Raw genomic sequence first — 13,716 nt, 5'->3', positions numbered from 1 at the left:
AAAAGACAATGGAACTAATGAACTGCTAGATGGCTTTGCACTGTGGCCTTTGAATATAGAGGGAAAATGGCGCTAAAACGTTCAGGCGCACTGTGAGGGCGCCAGCACTAGATAGCATAGTCACGTTCACCTACAACACATTTCATGAATCAATGGCTTTGTAGAGTCAAGCAATATAAAACCAATCTGAGTTTTAAAACTTATTTTATTCATATTTTAAGGAAAGAGAAAATAATACAATCTCCTAAAAGGGGAAAAAAACATTACCCAAAAAGCTAAGGAGTAAACAGACAAAGCAATGAGCCCATCAGACAGAGTTACAGTTCAACAATATTCTAGTTTACACAAATTGCAAACAATGATTAGTGATGAACAAACTGAATATGCATAGTACTGAATATATCTCATGACACTGCCATCCTAAACCTGTAGAGATTTTATTGAAGAAATAAAAAACTAAAATGTCAATAATTCAATTCTATCTTTAAGTTTCTTCATACACATTTGAAATGCATGGATTTAGATGAAAATTCCTGTGGTGTAGCTGACAGAAGATGATACAGTTTTAATCTGCTAGAATGTTTTAGTTATGTGCATTTATAGTAAACTAGGCCTACGCCATAGCTGTTGTCCAAAACTTCTAATATTACATTGTCTGACATGTCAGCTCTATCATCTGCCTTTCTAAGATGGCTTGCACAAGTCTAGGTTTAGGTTTTCTCAACTTCTGGCAAGGAATCAAATTTCAAGAGGTCTGAAATTCTGCAACATGGTAATATTTTATTGTCTGACATGCCAATTTTATCATGTGAATGTTCTCCATCACTTGTTAACTGATTAAATAAAAGACTGAATATCTTTTTGTAATGAATAATACTTCTAAATTTAAAAAAAGATCAGAACTGTGAAATCACAAGCAACTTGGTTCTCCAAACAGAATATGGCAGAAGATAAGCATTCCTTCCTTTTTACACATTTGCTGGCATGGATTTAGGAACCATTGGTAATTTAGTCTAAAGATGCTGAATTTTGTTGCCTTCCATGTTGTCTTCATACAGATGATAGGATTATCATTTTCTGTGTGCCCTTCAAATAATTATCATTGTTTATTTTTTATTCTGCAACAATAATAACATTAAAGTCAGTCATTTTAAAACATCTAGTACGAAGTCCTTGCATATATCCAGAAGACTGACACAAAAGATGTGATAATTACCATTTGATATAGTATATCAACATTAGTTATTAGTATATCCATATCATTAGTATATTGCGATTAAGTGTTATGATATTTTCAGGTTTACTGAACAGAACTGTAATTATGAAACATTGCCTTTATTATGATAATTGTATTGCACGAACTACTTCAAACATGTGTATGAGCTAAAAACTGCAGCCCCAGGGTACTCGTCTTGCAGATATGTAAAATTATCTTGAGTAAAGGTACTACTTTTGGTAAGACAAAAGAATTTTGTCGTTTCAGATATATTCAAACAATTTCAAGAATATTGGTACATGAACATGAAATTACATACATTTCTTTGGTTTGAACATTTAACTAAAAGATGCTTACATATGAATTGACCAACAAAAATTCAATTGTACAGCATAAAACAATGATGCACACAGAGGCAAGTTTTGAGGCATACTACCTACATGCCCACAAAACTAGCACCCGTAACAGCATAAACATGCGCAAGTAACCTGTTCTGTTCTGCCATTATACAGGACAGTTTTCAACATCACTTTACTTTCATACAACACCCACTGCATGGAATGGCAAGAATACAGAAGCAATTATACTTTCATGTAGAAACATTTTTTTTTTGTAAAAAGAAGTAAAAAAAAATAATAGTGCAATAGTTACAATTTAGTGTCCAAATGCGTCTTGAGAAAAGGTTTATTACAGCGACATTTAGACCAAACTAAGAATACCGAGTAAGAATATCGAATACTTTTTAATGCAGACTGTCCAAAACACTCAGAAAAGTAAGAAACAATAGAAACAGTAGTGGCTTTTACCTTAAATAGTGGCTGCACCTACATACTCCTGAAGAAGGCCACATTTTAATCACTGCTGGCTCTTTGTCCTACTGCAGCAAAATCAATCAATGTTAGTCTGCACAGACAGCCCATTGTTGGGAGGTCTTTACAGTAGTTACAAGCTATCCATTGATTGCAGAACTCTTGGGACAGCTGGTAAGCTAAAGGGATGCTTTGTAGATCCTGACAGTTCCTTTTCTGTCGACCACGATGAGGTGTCCATGATCATCTGCTGCTATAAGCTTTGGCGTATACCCTTTGAAGTTCAGCAGCTCTCGCACAAAGTCACCACTGGGCGTTAGCAGAATGATCCTCCGACCCTCTACAACATAAATATTGTCCCACTTGTCCACACAGACACTCCTCGGATTGAAAAGAAAAGAATCTACAGAACTGCAGATGTTAATGATCACCCCACTACGGTTGAGAATGACAATGCATTTCTTCTTGGTATCACAGACAATGAACTCTTCCCTGCTGTTCACTGCCAAAAAGACAAATTTTCCCTCATAGTTGGGCTCAACCCTGCCTTCTAAAATGCCTTGAGGACTGTACAGGGACAAAGAACAGGAGGTGCCTTCACTGACTGCAATGTATTCATCCTTATAAGCAGCAATGGTGTACTCACTGTGGGACCCTCGCAAGTTGCAAACCTGAACTATGTCATCGTCTTCATCATCGGGGACTCTGTACAGCCTAGATCCTGAGGTGAAAAAAATGGTGTCGTCGCAGACTGCAACACTGAAGGGGTCGAGGTCATCCCACCCTCTGTCATTTGTGTTGATTGTTTCCCTTGTGCTTCCACTTCTGATTACCCTCCTTATGACAAAGTTGTTGTTGTCAGCAATGACAATGTCCCGACTTGGGAACAGGCTTATCCCTGTTATATTTTCTTGATTTTCACTGTCTTCATCATCTGTGTCAAAAGAGCGTATGAAAACGACAGACCTGGGAATGTCAGAATGTTGATTCATGAGTGACCTTTCAGGAGAGGTCTGTTGCTGTGGCTGAGATGGTTCATGTTGAGGGGCAATGGCTGTCTGAGGGCATGCCTCAGCAGCTGTCTGAGCTGATGCTTCAGGCTCTGGTTTGACTCTGGTGTCCAGTACTGTTGGATTCTTCAGAGATTCACTGGGTGCATCAAATCTTAACTGGTAGATTCCACTGAAACTGTCTGTATTTAGATCTTTTATCATCAGAAAAGGTGTTTTCCTCTCAACTTCTGCAAATCTGAGCTTCTGGAGTCTCTCAATTTGGCTCTGAATGGTCCCCTCCAGATCCAGAATTTCATAGTCTTTTCCCTTCTGCATGACTTGAGTGGAGAAGTCTTTTGTATTCTCTGCTGTGTTGATGTGACCATGGAGTTCCTTTTTAAGTGATAAGTACTCCTTCTCCTTCTGTTCAACAAAGATGGCCAGTTCTTTACAAACGGCATCCTGCTGAGAGAAAAGCTGCTCCAGCACTGCAGATATGTGTCCTGAGAGTTGATCTTTAATGACATTTTCTGCCTCTTTCAGCTGCTGTACGGCGGAGTCCACCTCCTGCTCTTGCTGGGAGAGACTCCTCATGCTGCCGTCCAGGCTGCTTATCAGCTCTTCCAGCTGGGGCCTCCTGGCCGTGGTGGCCTGTGCCAGGGACAGCACCTGGTGGGAGAAGTGCTCCAGCATGCGGCAGTCCCTGCAGATGGAGCTGGAGCAGGTGCTGCAGTAGAACCTCAGTGGCTCCTGGTGGCTCTGACAGCGGCGCTCCTCCTTGCTCCTGGCCTCCTCATCGTAGCGTCCAGCGACGTAGTCCTGCAGACTTACCACCTGGTGCCCCAGAGTCAGTTTGGAGAGGCAGTGGCCCTGGGCACAGGATGTGCACAGGAAGTCAGCACAGTCCAGACAGCGAGAGGAGGCCGGCACAACGGTCTTCCCCAGGGCTGGACACAATGAGCAGAAGGTTTCTTTGGTGGTTTTGGAGCGGAACAGGTCCAAGAGGCTGTTGATGAAGAAGCTGGCTTTGGCATTGCGGACACAGCCCTGCAGGTCAATGACTGTCCGGCACTCTGGACAGGTTACTGTGCCCTTCTGCTTGTCCAGCAGCTGCTCCAGACACGGCTCACAGAAAGAGTGAAGGCAGGACAAGGTGCGAGGGGTCCGGTATACCTCAAAACAGATCTTACATTGTAGAAAATCCTCTTCCAGTTGCTCTGAGATCTGAGTGTTGCAGGCAGCCATTACTTTTGTCTCCTAAGGAAAAAAACTGCTATTCAGTGTGTTTTTTACTTAAAAGATACAAACATTTAGCAGATAGTATAATTTGACAAACATTTTACTTTCATTGATTAATCTTTGCATTTCAGCAAATTAATATTATAAATAGGTAGCAGTTATACTTTCATTGATTAATCTTTGCCATGTCTCACGTGCACTGTTGTGCAAGAGCATGCAAGTCTGTGCTTTTTCACAGGGTAATAGCAACTGCGCAGACGGTATCCTATTAAGATTAAGTTGCCAGGAAACTGTTTGCTGACTTCTTACAGGGAAGTGTACTATCCCATAGTCACCATGTACAAAACAGGGATATTATTTCAAGAATATATTATAATACGTTTTGGATAATGATTGTCATCGCCTACGTTTCAAACTTCACAACTGTTGCAGATTGTGATTATCATCAACGTGTACGTTAAGTTGCGTTTGACATATTATTGATGCCTTATGCAGAGCTGCAGAAATGTCTTTGTTACGAGCGCACAACATCAAGCCTAGATTTATTTTTACGAACAAGCTGAAGTTTTAAAACTAGCATGTAAGGGAGCACAAAACTATAAAAGACAAACAGGCCTTACCCTTTCTCGAATGGAAATAGAAGCTTAATGAACACACAGCTGTATTCGACAGTTGCTCCGGATGTCTGTCTGTCTTCCTGGTTTTCACGAACACCTTATATTACGGTGAAAATGCGCAACATAGGTTTCGTTTTCCTCGGAATGCCTCAGTTTTGGTGAATAAATCGTAATCTCAGTCCGGATATCAACAAATTGGACAGGAAATAACACAACGTTTGCATATATTCTGTATGCTGTTTATGTTTAGAATTAATTAGTTTTGTTAAATCGAACAAAATGGCCCCGTTTTGTATAAACGAATCAATGACAAAAACTTAAAACTTAATTTCATTTTAGATAAAGATGATAAAAAAGAAAGTAAAATGTTTTGGCTCAGTGAATTTTTTTTTTTTGGCAAATGTTTACATAGCTAAATGTCACATGCAAAGGAGAGGATCCAAATTTGTCTGCTTACATATTGGTGAGCTAGTATTCTGCGTTTTGTACAAAAACACCATCTCGGTTGTCTCGTGCAGTGCTATGTGTAACCCTTAGTCATCTTTTTTATTTAATACATTAAATTGTTTCATTTACAGCAGCCTAGCATTTGTTCACGTCTACATAGCTTCCCGCAGTTCGGAAGCTATGTAGACTTGACATATACTGTTACTTCTTTGACATACACTGTTACTTCACCTCATTGACTGGGTCACGAGAGAGCTGCATAATATGGTAATACACGATCACCCAGAAATGCAAGTTAGAGCTGAGCATTAATTTTATGTGCCTGTAAGATGCACAGAACCAGAATGATGTGACATTTAAAATAATGGTTTAGTAAACAAAGACACATGCACTGTGTGCTGCTTTCGCACCTGATCTGAAATGAGGAAATGAGGGTCAAACTGATGCTGCCTCGGTTTCCCCTATTCTGTGGTGGCAACATTGACTCTGTCATGTTTAAAATGGAGGTCCACCTCCCGTTCGTTCCATGGGCATAATGGGCCACAGGACTGTTGCTGAAGCAGCTGCTCTGGCAATTGGGCCACTCTTTGTTAAAAAAAAAAAAAAAAAACTACATTTGGGAGAATCGCCTTTTGAGAAGGATCGCCAATTCACAATTCTTTATCATTATCTTTATGTTTTTTTCCCATTTTATCTTTTTATACAATCACAAATTGTACTTCAACAAACTAGCTTGTCTGCAACACTTGTTATGCTCATACAAAAATACTGTATCTTCCAGCACACTTGCATGAGACTAGTGGATGTTTTTTTTTACACTACGAGTCCCACAATGCACAACAAAGCAAATAGTATTCTGCTGGATACTGGAACATCCATCTCCCTCACAACAAAACGATTTGATTTGAGACATTAATCTGGCACTATCAGCAGCTGAGTGTTGGTATCACCTATCCACAGTACTTCAGTAATTTGTATTCTTCAGTATGTGCGCTTCAGTATGTTCCACTTATTTTTCTTCCCAGATAAGTTTTTTTTTTTTTTTTTTAAGACAAACAACTTCCTGCTCATAGACTTATGGTTGGATAAAACATATGCCACAATGAAAAAAGTGTTAGGATTTCATTCATGACAGCAAAGAGTTCAAAGAAAGTGCAAAAAATTTAAAAAGACTACGGTCCAATCAAGACAGGAATAGAAGAAAAAAAATTTATTGAAAAATATGAAAGTCTATACTTTATGTACTTTACAAAACATCTCTAAATTGCCTGAATAGATGACACTTGCTGCAAATGTATAAAAGACACATGAATGCACTATGCACACAACACGAGAATCATGTACCATGTCCGAAACTGAACCCAGTTTGTGTGGGGATAAAACAGATTTTGCAGAAGGGGCAAGACCTTGGTATGTTCCCTGAGATCACCTCTTGGAGAATTCAAGCATCTAGTTATATGCTTCAGAGTAAGTGGCTCTTGAAGGTTGTGCTTGTGTCCCTCCAATAAAAAAAAAATAATAATAATTGAGAATAATTCTAAATGCTTCTAAAAAAAAATAATAATAATTGAGAATAATTCTTGGGATTTGGAAATGACCATATTGTTCACTGGAAAAGCCATTCTGCTTAAGGCAAACTGCAGATTGGCACTAGTAAGATGAATATGCTACGGCCGGGACCCTCACATTGAAATGTAGGTCAGTTCAAGATTCATTCAGTTATTTTTTCCATTGCATTGTATCCTGGTTTTTTTTAAGGAAGAGGGTGATTAATGTTTGATTAAACAAAAGAGACATTTTTACAGGCTACCAAACATTCAAGATACTGCTAAATACATAAATTATATACATATAGTATATGTATAGTAATGTATAGTTTATATTACATATGTGTGTTTATCTAAACTAAAAAAAAACCCAGAACAAGACTTGTTATAGGACAGTGGTGGGAACAGTACATATGAAAGTACACAGAGAAGGCTGAGGGGTACAGGTACAATAAAGGCAGGCTAGAGTGAACTAAACACATTCTGATGCTCATGTGTTTTTCATGATAGGTAGGTAATGGTTTCACAATTCCAGCCAACTGGTGTACCATTCCAGGTGTTGCTCTGCATATTGTGACATGCTGTGCTGCATGTTGTCTTTCCCCCATCATCTCTGCTGTGATTATGGGGCAGAGTCATCTGTGAATCTGGAAGGACCCCTACTGTCATTCTTCCTGAGCATCCCATCTTCATCACAGAAGGAACCTCAGCAAGAAGGGCCCCCGCTGTGCAGCACACATCGATCGGACAACACGGGGAGGGAGGGGGACAGCCCAGCAGGTTCCCCACCTCACGTCTGAAGGGGGGAGAGCTCTCTTCCCCTGCTAGGGGTGGCTCAGTCTCTCTGATGGGCCTCCAGAGTTTCGTCCTCCTCGACCTCGTCCTCCTCCCCCCCGCTGTCCCTGCGGTTGCTGCGGCCCACGGGTGGCCCCCGGACTAGGGGAAGCCCCACGGCCAGCTGCAGGGCCTCCAGGTTACGCTGGCTCACATAGTAGCTCACGTTGATGGAGGGCAGGCGCTTCAGCATCTCCTCCAGCTTGCGGTAGGCCTGGTGGGCAGAGGGACAGAGGTGTCACACCACACTGGTGAAGTAGGAGATAAGACTGCATTGTTCCCGTTGAGCAGGTCACGGTTACAGCAGTGATTCTGCACATGGCCTCTTCTCTGCCTCCAGCACACAGTGGGGCACTCACCACCTGGAAGCTGCCCTGCTGACAGTGATGCTCCACCAGGAAGCCATAGGCGTCTCCGATACGGACGGCAGGGTCAAGGTCCGCCTCCTCCAGCATGGTCTCACACAAACGCACAGCCTCCCCGGGGTCCTCTTCATACAGCCTGACAGAATAACAGACACATTCATGTACACACAAACCCACACACACACACACATACACACAGCACTTTCATTCAGCAAGCACTAGCACTTGACTGAAAAGTCCAGGTAAAAGACACACGGGGGGTTGCTGTCAAGAGTGTGTTGGGAGAGCGTGTTACCTGCGTGCCTGGACGAACCTCTTCACCAGGGTGATCCTGTGCTGCAGCTCCGCCAGCCTGCTCTCCTGCTCCTCCGTACTCCGCACTTTGGCTTTGGCCAGGCACTTGTAGGCTTCAGTCAGCGCTCCCAGCGCCTTCTCATAGTTCTGGTAGTCATCAATCTCCACCTGTAGGATAACAGTAAATGCAGTTATAAGGGAAATAAATGACTTTCAAACTGTTAAACTGTGTCACACCACAAAAGTTGAATAATTACATCATTAGGCGAAAAATGACCAGAGGAACTGATATTAAGCTCCTAAACCTGTATTCTAAAAGCCAGAAAATCAAACCAAATGAGGATACCTGAGCACAGGCCTCGTAGAAGCCAGCGAGGAGGTCGAGAGCCCTCCCTTTAGTGTAGAAAGCAATGATGTTCTTCATGATCTCGGGGTCCTTGCGCCAGTCCAGGGACTGCAGGTAGTTGGCAGCCATTATGTAAATCTCTTTCTGTCGAGAAACCCCTGCGAAGAACACAATCTTCTCCGTGTCTCCAGACTTGAGGAGCGCCCTCATGGCCTGTTCGAAAGCACGGGAGGGAACATTCCTCAAAGGCCAATAATGTTGAAGGACAGCGAATGAACTCTAACAACACTCAAACAGATTCACACACAGTGCATGAGAACACGACATGAAACAGAAATATGAACCTGCATCCAAAACATAAATGATGTAACTGAATCGGTCAAATTTCCAGTCAGGAGGTTCGACCCAGGAAGCCCCTGACCTTGAGTTTGTTGCCGGCCTGTGTGTACTTCTTGGTGGCTAAGTGGTAGTTGCCCTGGCGCATGCAGCAGTCCGCAATCTTCTCCAGCAGCTCCTTGCGGGCCTCCTCAGGCAGGTCCTTGGAGCCGCGTGACACCGTCATGCTCTCGGCCAGCTCCTCGGTGATGGTCAGGCTCTGGTCCAAACACAACTGCAGAGCCTCATGGTACTGAGCAAAGAAACACAGCAATGAGCACAGGCCACATCTCAGACAACCTCTGTAATGATGATGTGCGGCTATCCGAAGCAGGCAGCAGGAAAACGGGGCAGAGATAGGTGCCAAGCTTCCTATTCAGCTGACAGATTTGACATCAAAATGCATTTTATGGCATTTATCATGCAATATGCTGAAGGTATAGAACATTTATCCATCTCTACCCATCTGGACAAGGTTACTGATGAGTGGTGAGGACGAGGAGAAAGGATACCAAGAAGAGCAGACACAAAGAGAAAAGCAAAGAGGAACATCTTTCTGGGTCCGGGTACTTGCGTAGGGGTTGTCTGAATATTTCGTCCCCCAATCTTCTAAAAATATTTGCATAAAACGATGATTCAGACCTTCTTGGCAGCCACCAGCAGCTCCACTGCTTTCTGGTACTGGGAGTGCTTGATGAAGAAGTCAGAGCAGCGCGCCAGCAAAGCCGGGTCTGAGTTCTTGTTCAGCTCCTCGGCGATCAGCTGCAGCGCTCCAAACTGCTGCGTGGAGAAGGCCAGTTCCAGGGCCTTGGAGAAGTGGCCCGCCTGCTCAAACCAAACACCACACAGTGAGGGAGTGTCAAACGCCTGGATCACCAGTAACGTGATGCCTGTGCACTGTTGCTGTGTATGAAGCTGAGCACTGGTAATATCCTTAAACCAGCTTTCATCAAAGCTGGCACGTGTATTTCAGCTCAATGCATTTACCACAGAATAAAGGTTTTCTGACTTTGTGCATCCACAGCACCGGTACGTGTCAGCTGAGGACACCTTGTGGCAGACATGGTAATGAAACTCATCAGAATTTAAATCTTGGAGTCTTTTTAAAATCTGTTTTCCAAAAACAGTGTCATACCCCTCAAAAGGCATTCAGTCTGAATCTAGTGTACCTCTTGACTTTAACATCAGTCAAAAACACTGGTCATTCCACTCAATTACTTCCCCTAATTTGACATTTTCTACAAAATAAAAGCATGACTACCGATAAAGACCTTCATTATTGCTAAGGCCGTTTCACTACACTGTAATAAATGGATGACATCTCAGATAGAGAAAAACTGAGGGCTGCTCTGCACCTTGTGATAAAGCATGACGGCCCGGTCCATGTGAGTCCCCTTTTCCTCATAGTAGCAGGCAGCTTCCATCATGTCCTCTGGGTTGCTAAGCAGAGCCAGGTTCAGCAGCTGGTCATCCAGTCCATTTTCCTGCAGAAATAACATTGTACTGGGAGGCCATTCTCATACATATAAATGATCAAGGACACAGGAATGAAAATGTGTTGTTGCTTTCTCAGTAACTGAGAAACAGCACACAGAAAAGAGAGACGACTGCCCTGAATCAAAGTGATTAATAATACAGAACAAACCAATGATACACTCAAGGAGTCCAGGTAACAGAAGAACATGGGATTACATTTGGCGGGTGTGGCAACGCGGCCCTACCTTGCAGAGGCGGATGGCGTTGTTGTAGGCCTGGGCTCGCGTGTAGAAGTGCACAGACTGTCTGATCTCCTCCTGGCTCTCGTACTGCCGCGCCAGGTGGTACGAGGCGGCGCGGTTCCCCGTTTCATTCGCGATCTCTGCTGCCTGGAAAGAGTCCAGCCCGGATTTAACATCTTGCACTCTGATTTAGCTATCACCATTGCTTATGGTGATGTGTTACCTTCTGTATGTTGCCCAGGTAGCAGTGCACCCGCACCAGGGAGAGATAGTCCTGTGCGTACTCGTAGTAACGTAGCGCTGACTCCATGTCGGACTGACTCTCCAGGTACTGAGCCCACCACTTATACAGGCTCCTGCATCAGACAAGGACACACTTTCATTGCAACGCCTGACCATTCAAGCTAAGGAAAGCAGGAAAGACAAACAGCACCCATAGAAAATCTCCCTGACTTTCTGTTGGAGTTAATCACACCTTACCAAATGAAACCACTGTTCAGGCTCACACTAATATTAAAAAACGACAGTCTAATAGATTCCCAATGTACTACGAGGATAAGGGTATGCGTAAGAATTGCTTTCTATTAAAACCTAAGTAAAGGGATACTTTCCTTTTCCAGCTCAGACCATCACCCTAACTCTGGATGCTTTCCTTTTCAACATTTACATTTACATGCAGTCATGTCACAACATGTCATATTCTGTTAAGTGCCACTGTAGGTGCAGCATACAATCACTAACATTTAAACAGGTTAGTACAAGGAGACTGCAAAAAACTGAGTTTGTGTGGTTTAACATGTTATTTACATTCAAGGTTCTAAGTTCCTCTTTGTAAACCTGTCCAATATGACATCAGACTATATCATGGTCTGATCTATCCCCTACAATTCTGGCCCTCCAACCTACTTGTCCTTCATTTTGTTGACGTAAATTTCCAGAGACATCACATCCTCCAAAAGCATCCTGGGAACCTCAAATCTGTAGGTGTCAGACTTCTCATAGCTGCGTAGTGGGGAGAGAAGGTCATGACATATAAAATGCAATTGGTGTATGAAACCAGTATGCCAGAGAAACAGAGGGCATGTTACACTTGTTTTGTCTTTCTGCAGAGAACACATATAAAAATGAACAGAAATATGAAGCCACTACAGCAAAAGCGGGTAGTTTATACTACACCAGGGCCATAGATCTTCTAGAGTAAAGGAGGTACATAGTATACATCAGGGCCATAGAGCTTCAGGAGTAAAGGAGGTACATACTACACCAGGGGCATAGAGCTTCAGGAGTAAAGGAGGTACATACTACACCAGGGCCATATTGCGGTCTCCCATGGCCTCTAGGTGCTTGGCGTAGCTGTAGTAGGTGGTGCGCAGGTGGACCCGGTCGTGGGTCTCTGCTGTCTCCACAGCCCGCTGCCACTGGCCTGCAGCCTGGTAGAACTTGTTCAGCAGGTCGTAGCGCCGGCAGCTCTTGTACAGCCGTTCTGCATCCTCCTGCACAGAGAAAGGGGAACACGGCACAAAGAGGGAGGTGGATATGATCCTAGCGTTACAGAGGAAACTGGTACACCCATGCTGTTACACACTGGTGGAACAGACTGGCAGACACTCGGAGCATTCAATGTTTCTGTCACAGAGGGGGTTTTTTGATTTGACAGGCAGACTTGTTATTTATTTTCAACTCAATTCAGTGTTTCAATGCACTCAATGTTTTTGAAAGATCCTTAACAGCGAATTGTCTGGAGGAATTCATCTTCATTGCTCCTTTAGAGTTACGGTGCGTATAACCTACTCACTCACACACAGTGAAAACCCTCTCCTAACAAACAGGCCACCCGCACACGCCCTCACCAGCATGCCCAGCTGTGTGGCCAGAACCGCCACCCTGGCCTCCAGCTCGGGCTCCGCCTCGGCCTCCCGTAAAGCGCGGGCCCCTCGGGCGTGGCCCATGTTCCCCAGGCAGACCCGTGCCACGTCCAGCCGCCGGTTCTTCACACACATCCGTGCCATGTTCTCCCACACTGCCTCACTGCACAGGACACAAGAGCAGGAAAAGTCACATTACTCAGGGAGCGACCTGGGAACCACCTGTCACATTTGTTTTTTGATGCATGCTCATTTCATGAATAAATACCTTCACAAACTACAGCCATTTAATGTTAAAGTCACAGAGTGTACAGAATAGGTACAGTATACAGTATATATACACAAAGTATATGTGGACCACGTGTGTTCAATGACAATGTACCCTGCAAAGAAGCCTTGTTTAGAATAGCACTGATATTTAGATTGCAGTCTCACCCATTATCAAAACTGATTTAAAATTGATTTCAAATTCTTTAGAAACCATGCAGCAGACTACTGATGCAATTTATGGGAGCATAAACCCCTCTAAGGGAATTTTAACCAGGACCCTGAAGCAAATCCCAAGCCCTGGGAAGAGTGGAAGGACAGGGGTGAGGACAGGGGGAGAAGGCACAGAAATGCAGACTCGCCCTCTGCTGGCTAAGCAGTAACCCCCCTTAACTATCACCACAGATCCTACTCCCATCTGTTCTCAATCTGAATCAGAGCCCCCCTCCCTCCCTCTCCTCTACCAAATACAGATGTGGGCTGTTTATTAAAGTCAAGCAGCAGGAAGTTCCCCCCAATATGCAGGGGCCCTGGCAGAGTCGGGAAACAGCAGCTCAGCACAGTGCCTGCGGAGCAGAGGCAGTCCTGGCCTGGCTCCACCATCACACTGCGGGGACCATCACCTCAGTAAACCTCTGTGCTGACTTCAACAGGGGGGCAACGCACTGCTCTGAGACTCCTTTTCCATTCACTGCTTTGGTGTATGTTTACCAGATAAGGCAGGGACTAAAGGACTGGTGACTGAGAAAGGGAGAGGGAGATGGGGGGTGGGGGTGTCTGAAATC

The 13,716-nt window shown here is 43.8% G+C and overlaps 2 protein-coding genes across 2 annotated transcripts in view; both read right to left on the bottom strand.

Moving 5' to 3' along the window:
- Positions 1-2,701: 2,701 nt before the first annotated feature.
- LOC118781583 (E3 ubiquitin-protein ligase TRIM56-like) lies at positions 2,702-4,954 on the bottom strand. Its single transcript, XM_036534593.1, has 3 exons — positions 4,877-4,954; positions 3,264-4,274; positions 2,702-2,746 (listed from the first exon to the last, which is right to left on the bottom strand). The coding sequence occupies exons 2-3, from the start codon at positions 4,260-4,262 to the stop codon at positions 2,702-2,704; spliced, it is 1,044 nt and encodes a 347-aa protein (XP_036390486.1). The 5' UTR covers positions 4,263-4,274; positions 4,877-4,954.
- A 2,683-nt stretch (positions 4,955-7,637) lies between these two features.
- ift140 (intraflagellar transport 140 homolog (Chlamydomonas)) overlaps positions 7,638-13,716 on the bottom strand; it is a 29,793-nt gene continuing 23,714 nt past the window's right edge. The window contains exons 19-30 of the mRNA XM_036542817.1: positions 12,650-12,827; positions 12,102-12,292; positions 11,706-11,801; positions 11,023-11,155; positions 10,803-10,946; positions 10,437-10,565; positions 9,724-9,906; positions 9,128-9,334; positions 8,707-8,919; positions 8,362-8,528; positions 8,061-8,202; positions 7,638-7,915 (exon numbers count right to left, since the gene is read on the bottom strand). Coding sequence (XP_036398710.1) covers positions 7,703-7,915; positions 8,061-8,202; positions 8,362-8,528; positions 8,707-8,919; positions 9,128-9,334; positions 9,724-9,906; positions 10,437-10,565; positions 10,803-10,946; positions 11,023-11,155; positions 11,706-11,801; positions 12,102-12,292; positions 12,650-12,827 — 1,996 coding nt within the window. The 3' untranslated portion in view covers positions 7,638-7,702. The remainder of the gene's footprint in view (positions 7,916-8,060; positions 8,203-8,361; positions 8,529-8,706; positions 8,920-9,127; positions 9,335-9,723; positions 9,907-10,436; positions 10,566-10,802; positions 10,947-11,022; positions 11,156-11,705; positions 11,802-12,101; positions 12,293-12,649; positions 12,828-13,716) is intronic.

This window comes from Megalops cyprinoides, chromosome 1 (assembly GCF_013368585.1).
Source record: "Megalops cyprinoides isolate fMegCyp1 chromosome 1, fMegCyp1.pri, whole genome shotgun sequence".
NCBI lineage: Eukaryota > Metazoa > Chordata > Actinopteri > Elopiformes > Megalopidae > Megalops > Megalops cyprinoides.
The sequence above is the reverse complement of the archived record's forward strand: the minus strand, read 5'-3'. Positions and strand labels throughout refer to the sequence as shown.

What these genes read in the sequence shown, in the direction of transcription:
- LOC118781583 (XM_036534593.1), bottom strand. Translation starts at nt 4,262, where the DNA reads ATGGCTGCCTGCAACACTCAGATCTCAGAGCAACTGGAAGAGGATTTT. An exon ending in AGAAGCTCAGATTTGCAGAA is followed by an intron (nt 2,747 to 3,263) that starts GTTGAGAGGAAA and finishes TTTTCACCTCAG; the next exon opens with GATCTAGGCTGTACAGAGTC.